The sequence below is a fragment of the Cotesia glomerata genome, linkage group LG3 (genome assembly GCF_020080835.1).
Source record: "Cotesia glomerata isolate CgM1 linkage group LG3, MPM_Cglom_v2.3, whole genome shotgun sequence".
Taxonomy (NCBI): Eukaryota; Metazoa; Arthropoda; class Insecta; order Hymenoptera; family Braconidae; genus Cotesia; species Cotesia glomerata.
The window spans coordinates 7,539,637-7,556,053 of NC_058160.1; the positions used below are offsets into that span (position 1 = coordinate 7,539,637).

At 29.5% G+C, this 16,417-nt stretch overlaps 1 protein-coding gene across 2 annotated transcripts; it reads right to left on the reverse strand.

Moving 5' to 3' along the window:
* Window positions 1-118: 118 nt before the first annotated feature.
* LOC123261004 (mucin-5AC-like) lies at window positions 119-15,694 on the reverse strand. Of its 2 annotated transcripts, none has more exons than XM_044722438.1 (8): window positions 15,272-15,694; window positions 7,663-8,016; window positions 7,389-7,581; window positions 4,568-4,875; window positions 4,189-4,489; window positions 3,572-4,098; window positions 1,747-2,347; window positions 119-765 (listed from the first exon to the last, which is right to left on the reverse strand). In XM_044722438.1, exons 1-8 carry the CDS (start codon window positions 15,292-15,294, stop codon window positions 391-393), a joined length of 2,682 nt encoding a protein of 893 aa, XP_044578373.1. In that variant the 5' UTR covers window positions 15,295-15,694; the 3' UTR covers window positions 119-390. The 2 variants fall into 2 exon arrangements, with proteins under 2 accessions (XP_044578373.1, XP_044578372.1); XM_044722437.1 differs by having other exon boundaries at window positions 122-765; window positions 1,747-2,350.
* Window positions 15,695-16,417: the final 723 nt, after the last annotated feature.

Consider the following 16,417-nt stretch of genomic DNA (forward strand, 5'->3'; position numbering starts at 1 on the left):
CAAAACTAAATAAAATATTATTTAATAATTATTATGAATAATTTTATTTTTATTTTCATCACACAAAGTTGTCCACTTGTATTTTTATTTTTCTCTAGTTTTTACAGAGAAAATGACTAAAATAGATAACTTTTACTTCATTTTCTATTTATATTGTTCAATGAATTTATTATTGGATTAAATCACTTGATTATTTATGTTATCATACGTCATGTCCCTACATGGCACTTTCAAATATCTCGGAAGTGCACTTACATGAAGACTAGCTTACTGCTTAAGCAATTTTTTATTCATCTTTTTTTTATGCAGTTATTGTCTCTGATATCAATTATTAATTCTAATTATTAATAAAAATAATATTATCTATTGCATTAACAATAAATTTGCTGTTTATTCACGACTTAGTATTTGGCCAGGTCGTCGAGGTGTTAGCCTACGTCGTGGTGCCAGTAGTCCATTAAAACTTCTCGTTTCTTCGTGCTTTGTGCTAGCCGCCGTACTAGTTTCAATCAATACCGGTTCAGTCACCTCCGCATCAACAATAGCTGGTTCACTGCTATTCGTTAATATCAAGTTTTCTTGGCTGGTTTCAACAATCGGTGCTTCTGTTATTTTACGACGGGGAAGAAGGGGAGATCGTCTCGGTGAATTTATTGGAGCACGAGTGGTTGATTTTGGTTGTACTTGGAGTCGATTTTTTGAACGCAATTTATTTAATGGATTGGCTGTGGTGAGACGAGCAAGTGGACTGGTTTCTGCAGGAGTCTGGAAATATTTATTATTATTGTTATTATTATTTTATATTAACTTGAGTATATTAGAGACTAGTACACGTCACCCTAAAAATACAAAAACTGATAAATGATAATAGCAATGTGATAACTTGGTTATTAAAGATAGTGTAAGATACATGAGAAAGTGACAAAGAAATTTTTAATTATTGAGATGTTATTCTATTGCACAAAAACTATCGTGCGTAAGGTAAAAGCCCCAATAGATGATCATGTACCAGTATATGATCACTCCATGTATTTGTATACCTATATTTGTGAATATAGATATACAAATACATGGAGTGATCATATACTGGTACGTGATCATCTATTGGGACTTTTACCTTATATTGATTATAATTTCATAAATGGAAAGTGTTTGCACGCTAATCATTTTTTAATGAAAATTATCTTGTAGTTTCAAGCAATTGTAAATTATCTTATAATGATAAAAAAATGAAATTGGTTAAGAGAAAAAATCTTAAATCAAGAAAATTATTTCGAAGAAATACTTTGCCTTGAATTAAGCAGCGAAGTTTTTTGAACCAAGTAAAATTTATCCAAACAAATAAAATTTCTGGTTCAATAATTTTCCTGTTTGATTCAAGATAACAATATTTTCCAAAATTACTATGGTGGTTCACAATTTCTTCTTTTCAATCAAGTTAATTTTTTTACCACTGTAAGTTTTATAAAATATTGTGTTTTATTCTGTTCTTTAATTTTTGTTACTATATTAGTGCTTAATATTCAATAAAACTAAGAAAAAGTGCTATTAGTAGGTCATTTAACACTCGGTCAATATTCAATACTAATTTATTAATTGAACATCACGAAAGTTACTTTTTATTTATAACTAAAGTAAAATCGAGTAAATTAATTTATATCAAAGTTTCACTGTACTGTATAGTCACTTCGATGAGTAGTAATTTTTGTGAAAGATAGCGAGGAAAAATTTATACAAAATAAATACCTCTTGTGTTTCTTCTTCAGTTCCTTCGCCAGCAGGTTCTTCAATAATAGCCTTAGGTTCTTCTGTTGTTGTAGTGGTAGTGGGTCGTCCAGGCCGTCTAAGATTAACTCTAGGAGCAGACCCTCCTGGTCTGTTATTAAGACCTGGAAATTTTTGACGCAAAGGCGCTTTTGTTGTAGGTGTGGTTGACTCTTGAGTATCATCAGGTGCCGGAGATTCAGAGTTGTTCTTAGTTTCTTCGTTTGTCGTAGACGTTGGAGTAGTTGGTCTACTACGACGACGATTTAGATTTATTTTATTAAAGGAAGGACGCGATACACCTGATGGAATACCACTCGAACTCGAAGTAGTTACGGGGCTGGATGTCGTAGAGGCAGTAGGTTTGGAAACGGTGCTGCGGAATCTGTTACGGCCAGGTGGTGCCTTTTCAGAATTTACAGCATTGATGTTATCTTTTTGAATTTTCTCTTCTTGTTGCTTAGAACCTGACTTAGGTCTTTTACCTCCTCCATTTGTGGATCCAAAGCGGCCTCGAGTTTTTTGGGTTGTTTCTACAAGAGAAGGCTCAGTTGCTGGTGTACTACTAACTCCATTGCTCTTGCTTCTGTCAAAAATATTTTTCATTAGATAAGTTTTACAAAAAACATATTTAGTAAAAAGAATACACTAAGAAAAAACATACTTGATTCAAGAAAAATATTTTCTTAAAAATTTCACTCTTGGTTCAAAGTATTCAGCTTTTTTTATTCAAAAAATTAACGCTTCAATTAATAAATTAAAATTGTTAGACGAAGAGCAGAAGTTCTACATTTAAGAATTTTACTCTTCAACGAAGAACTTTATTGTTTTCAAGCAAGATCATATGCTTAATTCTAGAATTTATTTTTCTTAAATTCAGATACACGGAAATATTGGTTCAATCTACTATCAATTCATTTCAAAATTACCGATAAAACTAAAAAATATCGGATTTATGCTTCTTTTATTTCATCAAAAAAAAATTCCTGAATACGTTTTAGAATATGTTTTAGTAAAAATTTCGTTTTTATAAAGTTGTGTTTACTAGTTTAAATGATGAAACTAGTTTTTGAATCAAAAATATAAAGTTCTTAAAAGAAAACAAAATTAATGTTACACTGAGAAAAAAAAAATTTTTTGTCCAGAAAAAAATTTCTTGACTTAAGAATCGTTTAAAATAAATTTTGGTTTTTTGATAAAAGAATATCAATATCTATCATGATAATAAAATGTTGGCATTAATTTTGATAGATTAACAAACGAATAGGTTCACTTGAATTAAACAAAAAATAATTCGATTAATTCGATCAATTCTTGAGACAAGAAAATATATTCTTGTGACAAGAAAATTTTTTCAAGAGTAGTATTTTTTTTTCTCAGTATAGTTGAAAAGAATCCTCTAAATAAAAATACATAAAAGACTTGAAGTTAGTCATTGGTCAAAACTTGCAAAAAAGGGGATACGATTCAAAATTGGTTAAAATAAAGGCTTGAAATGTCTTTGAATATGGGTGAGGTATCTTAATATAAGAACAACAATTAATTAGTATTATTACATATATTACAAGGCTATTCAAATTTTTAGTTATTATTTAAAGAAGAATTTGATATATTGATTCAAAATAATATAAACTGAAAAAGAAATTAACTTGATTCGAGAGGAAAATTCTTGAACCAAGAACATTTTTTTTCTGTGTACTCTTAATTCAAGTTCCAATAGTTTTCGATTGAAGATATTGGTTTCTGAAGCCAATTGATACTTTTCAATCAAAATAGCTTTTCTATCAGTGTAAACTCAAATAATTACCGATTTCTAGTCCCCGTGCTCCCAAGAATGCCAGGTCTTCTGAATTTTCCTTTTCCGGCTGGTGCTTGGGTCGTTGTTGTCGTAGCTTCTGTTGTAGGTGCGGGTGTTGTGGTAGTCGTTGTTGTAGTGGTTGTTGTAGTTGTAGCTTCGGTAGTTGTAGAAGTTACTACTTCAGTTGTTGTGGGTGGATTAACATTTTCCGTGGTGGTAGGTGTATCTGTAGTAAATTCTTCATCAATGACGGTAGTGCTTTCGTTGGCATCTTCCGTGGCAGCATCGATCGCGTTGCTTTGACCTTGTTGAAGGAACACATACAGATCGAGGGCCACTTTGTCCATTGCAGTTGGATACATTGTTGTTGTAGCATCAGTTGTCGTAATTTCTGATGGTGGCTCCGAGTTGTATCGGCCGTTAATGTAACTATATCTCTCATCTTTGGGAGCTGGCAATGATGATGATTCTGATTTCTCTTCAACACTTTTTGAAAGTGGTCGAGAGAGTTTTTCACTGTTATATACTGCTTCAAGCTATGAATTGAGATTTTATTATGATTAAATATTAGGTTTTCATCAAAAAACATAATATTTTTATTTTGAGAATCAAAAAGTGATAATTACCGCTGGTTCACTGACAGGTCTTCGTCTGTGAGATGGCGTGTCATTGATGGATTCAACGACGGGAGCTGGTTCATGAGCTTTTTGAGAATTTTCCCGCGTCGGAACATATTTGGCTTCATTGTTTTCATTTGGAGTAACACCCAAAAACCTTACAGGTCCTTTCGGTAACGTTTGAGGGAATTCTGGACCTTCTTGATGAGTTCTGAAGCTGCTTGAATCTACAAGGTCTAAGTTTGGTCTTGGACGGTTTCCGCGGCTGCGAGTGGTCTCTGTTGTTCCCGTATTGTGATTAGATCTAGACCTAGGTTCAAAATGGATTAAAATATTTTTATGATCAACAAGATTAAGTGATTTGTATATTTTTTAAATAAATCATTACCTTGGGGGAAATCGTGTATTTGTGGGTAATCGTTCTTCAGAGATTTCTTCATTCTCGGCGAGGTTTCTTCCTCGATTACCATTTTTAGGAATGATCTCATTACCAACTGGTTCTGCTGTCGACGTTCGTTCAACTGAACTATATTTGCTTCTATTACTATTACTACTTCCACGTCTTGATGGCGGTGCTGTTCTAATACTTTCCTGTTTATTATTCGAAGCGCTTCCTTTTGATGATTCATCTTCTTCATCATAATAATAATATACGTATTCATATTCGTAATCTTTTCCATTAGGACCTTTCTTTATCTAAAAATAAGGATAAAATTATACATTTATTTTTTTTTAATCAGTGGAAAATAGAAAAAATTAATATAGAAAAAAATGTTGCTATGCTTAATCATCGTGTCGAAAAAATCGAAAAGCATTAATATGGAAAGACATCAAAATAAAATTCAGGGTCTATTTTCGAAAAGAATTTAAATTACAAATTTTAAGAAAATTTTTTAAATTGAGACCTATTGTATTTTTTTGTCGGTGTATACAAAAATCTAACAAAGAACATAAATAATTGCTAAAATTAAATAATATTGACTATTATTATTTTGAGTTTTACTTGTATATCGTTATCTGGTTTTTACAAGGCTGATATCCCCACTCTTTTTTGGGGAATCAACTATATCTCCACTCTTTATTGCGGCTGTGGACCGACTTGTGCCTTCTGTACCGTATTCACCCTGATCCTCACCACTCGGCTATTGGAACAGTAACATGGGAAAACCACAGAGAAAACCTATGTTAGTACAGTCGGAGCTGGGTTAAGCCTATAGTGATTGATAAGAAACTCTTCTTTATCGACCACTGGAGCATTAGGCCCCTCTCCTAGTGTGCAGAGATCCCTCGCGCTAGCCAACGCCGACTAGAGTGGTCACCCATTCAAGTTGTTGCTTAAATGTCTAATCACCCAAGTCAGACGTGTGCTGCCCGGCTATCTCTGCCACTTCCAGAGGCTGGCAACGTAACGCACATATTCTTAATTGTAATCACTGAAAAATATTGGTGCGTGCTGGGATCGAACCTCACTCTTTCGAGAAGCGAGCACCGAGCCGACCAGGCTATTGCCAGCCTTTTTTAATATTGACTATTTTTATTCATTGCTGGGTAAAAACTTTTTTCTTTTATAAATAACTTTACAGTTTTGAATTTTAAAATACACGGAGAAAAAAATATCGTTAGAATAAGGATACGTATCGTTATTCTGACTATACGCCGTATAGTCATTTTTTTTATAGATATACGCTGTATAGCCATTTCAGCTATACAGCGGATCATCAAAATGACGATCCATATCATTATTTTAGCGTTACATTTAGTTAATTCAACTATACAGATCCTCACGTTAACGAAACAGTTGCCTGTTTTGACGAAACTACATATATTTACAAGAGCTATTCTCTGTATGTTTTTAAGTCAAACAAATGAATCCTTCAATCAGAAATCCGGATCGTTATTTTAAGGAAACGTCATTTGAGGATACGTTGGATAGTCATTTTAACAATATTTTTTTTTCCGTGTAATATAGAAATCTTAAAACAAAATTTTTTTACATCAGAAAAATAAAGTTTTTGAAAATAATTTTTCTTCTCAGAAAAAAATGACAATACATTATTCAAGATTTGTTAATTATAATTACAGTTGAAATATGCAAAAATGTTTAAACAATTTTCAAGTAAATATTAACAATTTAATTTCATTGATGATTTGGTAGCTAACAGTAAAAGAAATCTATTTCATATTCCATGTGGGTATTCAATCGAACTAAGAAAATATTGTGATTTAATAAATGGACTTCCATAATATGTCTATCATAGTGGAAAATATGTTTCATTAAATTATTAACAAGTGATGCATAAACTTGTCATCAGTTTAATAAATCAACAGAATAACAATGCATTCTCAATGAGCCGTACAGTTCCTTCCCAGTTAACACCTGGTATGTGAAATAAACTTGGTTAAACTTTAAATTGTAATAATTCTAGCTACGCTTTTTTCACAGCGCATAGAAAGTGAATGTCATTTAATGTCATATAATTGAAATAATAATCTTACCTAATAAGAGAAGTTATTATTTTAATTGTTTAAATTTTCATTTTAACATACGTGCGTTGATCTAATTTTAGTAAATAAAATAATTTAATGAATTATTTTCTTACATTTAAAATTATTCTTCAACAAATTTTCACAGTTTAATTCTTAGAAAAATAAACTTAAAAAAATTAACACGGAGATAGTCATGATAAATTATATTAAATAAAGTTTTCCGTTCTACAAAAAAAAAAAAAAAAAAACAGGAGAAAAAAGTCAAGGTAAAACATTCTTTGAAGTTCAAATAAATGATAAGTTCAACGCAATTAGAATTCAAATGGCAGATTGAGTATGCTATAACTTTTATCTATTAATAGTTGTAAGTTGTAAAGTAAAAGTTATTGAGGAGAAGGAGATTTTAACCTTCTACAGATAAGAGTGCAGTTATGAATTTGCAATGCCATATTGTAAGCTAGGTTGTGCGTGTGTAAAATCATTCGTGCGTTAAGAAGAAAAATTTTTAATTTTTTTGTATGCAATATATCTATTAAGTCAGCTTCATTTATTTGGGTTCCCTCCGTTAATTATCACAATACACGGTTATTTTATGAAAATAATTAAATGTTTCTAATTGCTCTTGTTCATTTGTTAAGTTATAATAACTTTCAAAAATTAAATTAAACTAAGCATCATCTTCACAATAAATTTATATTTTGAATCTCATTAAATTACTTTACCTGAATTCGAGAATTTGAACCAGCTGGGACCAAACTAACGTCACTGAGATAATCAAAGTTACGATTTGAGTATGGAGACCACGATTCCTTGTAATCTTTTGGAATTAAATTAACTGGAACGAAATCATACGAAGACTGGGAATACGAACGTTCGGTAGTTAAAATTGGCCTCATTGTTGTTGGATATTCGGAGCTGAAAAGTTTAATTTTTTGTTATCGTTCAATCAATTAATTTTTTTCCTTTTTTTGATAAAAAGTAAAATTATATACTCACCTCACTTGAACTCCTTCAATATTGATATCTGTTTTTTCATTTTTATTTTTGAAAGTATCAATTTTTTTTTTCGCATCCTCTTGAATCACTCCAGTATTACTGAAGTTTTCCAACTCTACTCGTGCTTGTCTTTTTGGACTCAAATTGAACTGTTTATTGTCATTATCATTGCTATAGGAGTGATTAGGATCCAAGTCCTGATTCACAACCCCAATTTCCTGAACTTTGGATCCTGTTTTCTGAATTCTTTGAGCAAAATCATTGACTCTGGAGTGTTTTTCATGATTGTCATAACTTCCATTTTCCAAATTGACATTTTTATTGCCTAATACAGCGGCAATGGCGCAGCATATCCTAAAGTGAAACATTATAGTCATTATAATTGAGAATTTAGCGATAAACGAGAACAATAATGGAAATTTATATTGTTAACACGCAAGTCAGTGGAGTGAAATTCTGATTACGAGAAAAGAAATTTTCAAATGACCGTAATTCTCTACAGTCAACGCTCTCTGTATTTGACTCGCCTGTACAGGACCATTCTCTGTATTTGACTCGTCCTTGTCCATAAGAGCTGTGTAAAATCGTCAAATACAGAGGAAGAATGTGGTCAAATACAGAGAGGTCCAATATAGAGAGCGTTGACTGTAGACCAAATAACTTATCGTTAAAGTTAAGTCATTTTATTCTATTAGTATGAGTGATTTTCTAATAAATTATTGATTTTATCTCTTCAATCTTGCATGAATAGCTTTAAACTTATTAGAACTGATTAAAATCAATTAACGATGTTATATAATTAACATTTCAAGCAACTATGAAGACAAAAGATGAGAAATAATTCAATTGTTAAAATAAAAAACAAATAAGATACATGAAATTATTTACAATATCGGAGTCTTATTTTCTAACTATCGGTCTTTCAATTTCTAGTGTTCAGTTGTCGAGTGAAACTCTGCGATGCTCACAGTCTATTATCTATTATGTTAATCGGTGTTTTCTAGCAAACGGAAGCAATACTCAGTCTCTTTATAAAATATTTATAAAACGTTAATATAAGCAGAGTAATCACGAAAAGTTTTTTAATAAAATAATATCTCGACATTATAATTTAATTGTTTATTATTTACTGCAAAGTAATTAATAGCCTTAACTAGCCATGTAAAAAAAAATCATTAATGATTGTGGGATTTTTCGAGATGTTACGCTTGTGCGATTGCTATAAGGAACTGTAATTAGTAAAAATATTCTGAAATTCAGTATGAATTATAATGAGAGTTATGACAGGTACTCAAATTTTCGTTCCTGATATTCTTTTTATAAAACTACTACACATTTATTACACTTGAAATATTTCGACTAATTTTAAAGAGTTTTGAATATGAAATGAATAAAAATTTAGATCAATACTAATTAAAAATGTCAATAGTTCGAAAAATATTTAGTTGAATTTATTATTAATTTGTTGTGATTTGGCAGAAAGTTATGAAAAGAATTCTTGATAAAAATCAAAGAACAAACATTTTTTACCCAGTAAAAAATATTGTGTATTTGTGTTAAATTCCGGTCTGTGTTAAAAATTTTTTGTGTTAAAATAACATAAAATGTGTTAAATTTCAACACAAATTTTGTGTCGACCGTATTTAACACAGAAATTGTGTTGATTTTACACAAAATTTTGTACTCTGTATCTTTATATAATCAAAATTTCTCAAACCTCGATAATAATCGTAATATTTATTTCTCAATAACTCTTAGCTAATTTTAGTCAAAAATTTATAGAAAGTTAATTGTCAGCAAAAAGTTGAGGTGAGAAAATAATAATGCAAAGATTTTACATTTTAAATCAAATTGTTGACATTTCGAAAGCTGGTAAATTGAAAGTAAAACTTAAAAACTTTCGATTTCTATCTGATTCTTCAGATAACGTGTTAAATTATTCAATGGCATTTTTAGGTGGTAAAAATTTGTAAAAGTAGGTGGACTGGAATTAACTTAATTTTTTTTTTAAATGTAATTATTATTATAATTGTTATCGTTATTATTATTAATATAAACAATAAAATCGACGTATAATGACTATGAAAATTGTAAAAATTTCTGAACACACACGTTTCATAAAACATGTATATTATTAGATTTTATATAAAATTCTGGATTGCTTACACTATACAACTACCCGATCTTCTAATCTTCCACAGTAAATAATTGCTCATAATGAGCTGTTGTCAATTAATTTATAATCAGCTTAAAAAGTTGACAAAATTGCTCACTTTCACCAGAAGAAGAACAAGAATAAATTTGGTATTTTGTAACTAAAAATAAAATCTAAAAATTATTTTAATCAGTAAAAGTTAGCATTGTTTTAGGGAACAAATTATAAATTATGATAATTTTAAATTAGAACCCTTTAAGAACAAGTTCTTAAAAGCTTAAGAAAAAAAATATGGAACCAAGTAAAGTTACGTAAAAAAAATTTTTTTTCTTTATTTGATTGAATTTTGTAAAAATTAAATTATCAAAATAATAATTTCATGAAACTTTATATCATTCCACAGCATTTTATAACCTTGGTTTTTAATTCTCTGAGGGTCTGCTGACCATCGACCACAAAAATTTCCTGTCTCCAACTCTCCACGTCTCATATTCGCCATAGCCGACAATGACCCTGACGGTTAAAAGTGATTTTAAATAATGCTAGAAATTCAAATTGCGCTCTAATTCTGAACCTATAAGGAATCACGGCCCACTTTTTCGATTAGTATCGATATAATTTCGATACTAAACTAATTTCACTCCATCATCAATTTTATATTACCTATAGGATAGAGAATAAAAAATATTTCAATACTTTCATTAAATTTCATGTCAATGAATAAATATTCATAACTTATATATAATAAAAAAAAACTTAATAAAAATATTTGAAAATTTAGCAGCTGTTAACTTAAATCATACCATCAGGACAGTAGGTGGAAAAATCTACATTTTAAATTATAATTATTCGAAAAGAAAAAAAAATGTATAATCATTACAAATAATTAATCAGTATACAGTTCTTCACGCGCATGATATTGCCGTAACTCACGAATCATAGAAAATGAAACGAATTTATAATTTTTATTAATAAATTACAATTTTATGGCTCATAAAAAAATATTATACACATTCAAACTATTTTAATTTTCCATTATTTTTATAATTGAATAAAATTATTTATAGGCCATTCAATTGTGTTTTGTAAATTTTTGTTATGACAATTAGGAAGTATTAATTTTAAATTAATGATAATTTATTGATTTTTATATTTATAGACACTAGCATTAAAAATGCAGCAATAATTTCGAAATAATGTTTATTACATTGCTTTTCAAAACTGATAAATCAACAGATATGAAAATAATAACTGTTTATATTTCTACGCACTAGTTATTATAGTTAATTTCTTTGAATGTTCATAAGTGTAATTATCTCTGAATAAGGAAAGTACTATATTAAATAAAGCTCTGAATGTTGCGTTTATCGTAGTATTATTGTAAGTGATAAAATTAGATTTTTTATAAAAAATTTTAGAATAAAAGTATATTAGCGGACTCAATATGATTTATAATTACCAAATTGAATTAAAATATCAAATCATTTTCATCAAACTTTGACGTTTTGGGATATGACGAAGTTCTGATCAATCTTAAGTATCGATTTCATACAATGAAACTCATTATTCAGAAAATATGTATGTTATTTTTCTATCTAGGAAAATATAAATTATTTTACTTTAAAAGTTTTTTGTAACCACATCAGTAAATTCTTATGACATATAATGTCATAATTAATTTTCCGCTTTGAAAATTAATAAATTTCAAAAGTAAGAAGTTATTGATTTTGGTCTGATTTTGAGAAGTAAAGTTTTTATTAAATTTCCATGTTTTGAGGTCCTAGGAAGGTACTCCGACTATTTACCCACGTCCGTTTGCGTGTGTCTATGTGCGAATAATTCGTAATATCAGCCGCAATACTTACTCTCGAATTTTGTTATGATCATTGTTGCATATTTTTTTAATAATTGTAGATCCTTACCTAACAAACTTACAAATTTTTAGCAAGTTCACGATTTCTCTGCTAATTTACAAAAATTTCTTTAAGGCCAACGTATTTTTTGATGCAAAAAAAACCGTAGTATTTTTATAAATTCCGCAAATAGATGACCGTCTCTTTCTCTCATTTAAGATTTTCCTGTGTTAAAATTTCTCAGCATTAATCTTTCAAGCCATAATTTCTCCCCATTACAATTGCTTAGTACAGAAATTTCTTTAGATGTATTTTCTCAAACAAAAAATGTCATGATATTGTACTTTTACTCCCGTTTTTACTTCTTTTCCTATTATTGGTTATCTATTTTAGTTGGTCCTTATCTTTGTTATTTTTTTCAGTTTTCTTTACTGTTATCTTTTAACTACTCTACTAGCTTTCTGAGCCCCACAAATTATTTTATTAACACTATTTCAATATTTAAAACTAGATCATACCTAAAACCAGTTATTTTATCAATATAATTGATACTTTCGATTTTTAGCAATCAAATTTTTGAATATTATTTTATCATTTCATTGTGTTATAAAAATTTGAAACGCTTACAAACCATCGAGAATTGTGTGACATGAATAGGGTTGTAATACAAAGTCTCACTTATTATTCACGATTTGAGACTTAATAGTTTTATAATTGAAGTAAATATCCAAGTACTTTGATTTAACTATTTAATTCAATAGATAACCCTGTCTATACATACATAAAAGTAAACTAAATAATTCTTTATCATGGTCTACTATTCAGAGTTTGACGATCATAATAATGACAAATTATGACAATTTTCACTTATTGAACGTGAAGATAATCTTTAAACACGCGCTTCACGCTATGAGGCGTGCAATAGGGATTTTTTTTCCTTTGTTGGCTGTCATCCCGATTGAACCACGTGGCAGTTAAAGAATGTGGAGATTATTACGAAGCTAAGAATCGAGCCAAAACCTGCCTGTTAAGCCAGCGTAGATGGTAGAGCTCTTGATATGTAATCAAGAAGATTCGGATTCGATTTCTAGCTAGGTGCCGATTCCCATATTTTTTTAAGATGAAGTTTACTTTTAATGAATAAAAATTGTTATAATTCGTTAATAGTATAGTTATTATACTCTGAGTAGAGGATCTTAATATAGAATATTTAGTTTATTTTAAAATATACACATCTACAAATAGTAGATTTGTTTGCCAATTGAATTAGGTATACAGAAAAAAAAAAATTTACTTGAATGAAGTAAATAATTTTGAAGAATTTCATCTTCTTGATTTTATAAAAATTCTTAAAAAAGTTTGGAAAATCCAAAAGTGCACGTCTCATAACGCTCAGTCATTTTTTAAGAAAAAAATTAATTGTATAATTAATTAAAAAAAAAAATTATAATTAAGTAATTTCTTACAGAGTATTTTTTATTTTTTTTTTAAATATCGGCGCCCTTTTTTCTTGTCATATGCGCACGCAGTCTAAAAAAATCTAGCTTGATCAAGTGGCGCCAAAGTTTTCACGTGACAAATAAGAAAAGTTCGTTTGGCTTTGTACGGTTGTATCCGTGAATTTTAATAAAAATTCAATTTAAAAAAAAAATACATAAGCTAGGCCACTGATATGAAATACGGACCCAGTTCATCGAATTCTTAAACTAATAAAAAAGGTCCGGTCTTGAAATATCAATTTGTTTGGGAGTAATCGTTGGTACATCCAAAATGGGGTGACATCCGGACGTCCACGTAAAATTTTTTTCAAAACGTTTTTTTTTTTTCAAAATAGCAACATGAAATGATTTTAGAAAGTAAAAGATGGTTTAATTTAAGTGTTTTTCGGTGTACATCTACTTATATTATTGAATAAGTGTAATATGGTTGTGATAGAGGCATTTAAAGATCACAAAATTGCTTGATCTTGACGAGTCGAGTATAAAGCACGACCTCACGCGCTTCGCGCTATGAGGCGTGCAATAAGAAATTTTATTTGACTCAAGAATTTTTCGTCTTGATTTAAGTCAATGAAACTTTTCAAAATTATTTTCTTGGTTCAAGAATTTTTCTCTTGATTCAAGTTAATTTTTTTTCAGTGTAGTCAGAATAAAAACGTTATTGCTGATGGTATTTAAAAAGCTGAGAGCTTCCATTATTCACAAAAAGATAAATATGAACAACAATTACAATTATAGTTATTAAATGCAATGAAAATTGCTTGACCTTATATACATAAATGCATTAACAATATAAAAATTCTGTACGAATATTTAGATGATATAATCAAAACAAATTTACTGAAGGAGTCATTGACTTTTCTTATACGAATACTGCAGAAATAACATTCTTTGTTATGTAAATTTCACTTTACTGACAAAAAGTTAATCATAAATTCATGCAACCTATAATCGTCTCTGAGATGAATATTCATCGAAAAAAATCTTGAAGAAAATTCATTATGAATTTTTACTGTCCACAAAATATGTAATCGTAAATAAAATGACTGTAATGAAACAATAATCCCTTTATATATGAATACAATAGCTCAACTGGAGACAATTTAACTTTTACGGTCAATGAATTCCTTAACCATAAACATTGATCTATTATAAGAAAGTCCTAAATGATATAACAGACATAAAAATATTAAATAATTATTAAGATATGATAAGTTGTATCAGTTGATCGGATCCGAATGAAAGGAATTGATCAATCGGAAGCTATATATAGTCGATGCCGATGAGTGAATGACGTCAGTGAAATTCAAAGAGAAAGGAGAAAACGTTAGATAATCGTTAAAATCCGATATTTATAATATTTTTAATGTTAATTAATTGAAGATGAAAAATTAATAAGATTTCTACCGCGTGTATATTATAATTTTATAATCTATCATTTCGTTCAAGTTTTTTGATATTTATAAACCGTTTGCTAAGTGAGTGTAGATAAAATCAGCGATTGATCATTAGTAATTCGTTTGACCTTGGATTCGTAATACAGTAGCGGTACATTCACGCTTGAATAATCAACGTGCTAACAAATTATAAAAAACCCCGATTTTCTCCAAAAAAGAGTTTTGTCATTGAGGACATTAATTTCCAAGTTAATGATTAATGAATATTTCATGATTTTCTTAATTAATGACTTTTATGTTTGCCACATAAAAATTTTAAATAATCTGGTATCTGGTGCAATAAGTCTGAACGTGAAATTCCCAGATTGTATTCGCGCTGCTGGCGAAAGTACCGAGTACCACATGGGTGATACGTAAGTGGCTCAAGTTGCCGCTCCAGGTGCTAGAGAGGAGTGGTATTAGGGAGCGGTGATGCCGATTAAGAGAAGATGATTAGAGCTAAGGAGAAAGGTAACTCTCCGATGTGTAATATAAAAAAATATGAAAAAAATATGGACGGAAATTTTAAAAACCATTTTGCAATTTTTTACTGTTTATAAATCTGGTAATTATTTTTATTTTTCTATTCTACACTGAGATTATTAAAAAAATTTGTTTTTTAAAGAAATTTTTAAACTTTTTTTTTTTTTTTTAATATGTACTCACAGAAACGCACTCTTCAGCAACATATCGGCACTGCACACTGATTTTTTGCTTAAACTTTCAGCCGTATAATATCCTGTTTATTTGTCTACAGTTATTTTATAAATTAATATTCAGAAATTCCTCAAAAGATTCATTTCAGAAGCACGGTTAATTGTTTTTTTTTTTTTTTTTATCATTCAGCACTAACACAATTATTAATTTAAATGATTATCCACAAAAATGATCGTCTTGAAACCATAAGAGCAGAGCTCTTTGGTATAAGCTCCCTGAGAAAGTGAAATAAAAGTAAATGTTATGTGTGTCCCGGGTACACAAATTTTAAAAACACGACACAATTCAGCCGACCAGACAAATAAGTTTATAAAAAAGTAAAAGTAAGAGGCAGACGAAGGACGTGGTGAGGGTATGAGAATGTCGACGAAGGTAGACCTCTACTTATACACCACCCACCATTGCTACTGAGAAAGTACCCCACCAACATGTGAAATGTGACGGTTGCAGCCATTCGACTATTATGTGAGATCAGACATATTATATTCTGATTATTTTTAAATTATTATTAAGTTAATAATTCAAAACACATAATATCACTGTGGGTATCATTGATTTCAAAAATTCATCTTTCCTCCAAAACCTCCTCCTTCATTACTACACTCCAATCATTCCTGTAATTTGATATTCATTTGAAAGGACTTTTTATAATAACTTGTTGCAATGACCCTCTGCTGATAAAATAAACTAATAAATCTTCAATAACAATTCATTAATCTGAGGGTCGTCGAGTCAAGAAGTTGATGCTGAAATATGTATGGGAAATGGTTGGGAATGAGTTGTGAAGTATATTGTAAGAGATAGCTTCAGGATCTTGTTTATCGGTCCTTTTAATTCAATGCTTCAGCTTTATCTAACTTTAGTTAACTATGATATTAATGAATGTAATATCAATTTAATTTTAATCAACTTCAGACTTTCTTTAGAATTTTTCTTCCGGGTACTAAAACATGTCAAAAAATTGAGAAAGTAAAAAATGAAAATTCTGGAAACTATTCAATTTGGCGTAGAGTACCCCTCATATATGCTTCATTGTATCGGTCGAGTCATTCAAAAGTTATGAGAGGTTTACATACACACACACACACACACACA

What these genes read in the sequence shown, in the direction of transcription:
- LOC123261004 (XM_044722437.1), bottom strand. Translation starts at nt 15,294, where the DNA reads ATGTTGCTGAAGAGTGCGTTTCT. An exon ending in GTTCAAATTCTCGAATTCAG is followed by an intron (nt 4,876 to 7,388) that starts GTAAAGTAATTT and finishes CCTTATTTTTAG; the next exon opens with ATAAAGAAAGGTCCTAATGG. An exon ending in AGCACGGGGACTAGAAATCG is followed by an intron (nt 2,351 to 3,571) that starts GTAATTATTTGA and finishes TATTTTTGACAG; the next exon opens with AAGCAAGAGCAATGGAGTTA.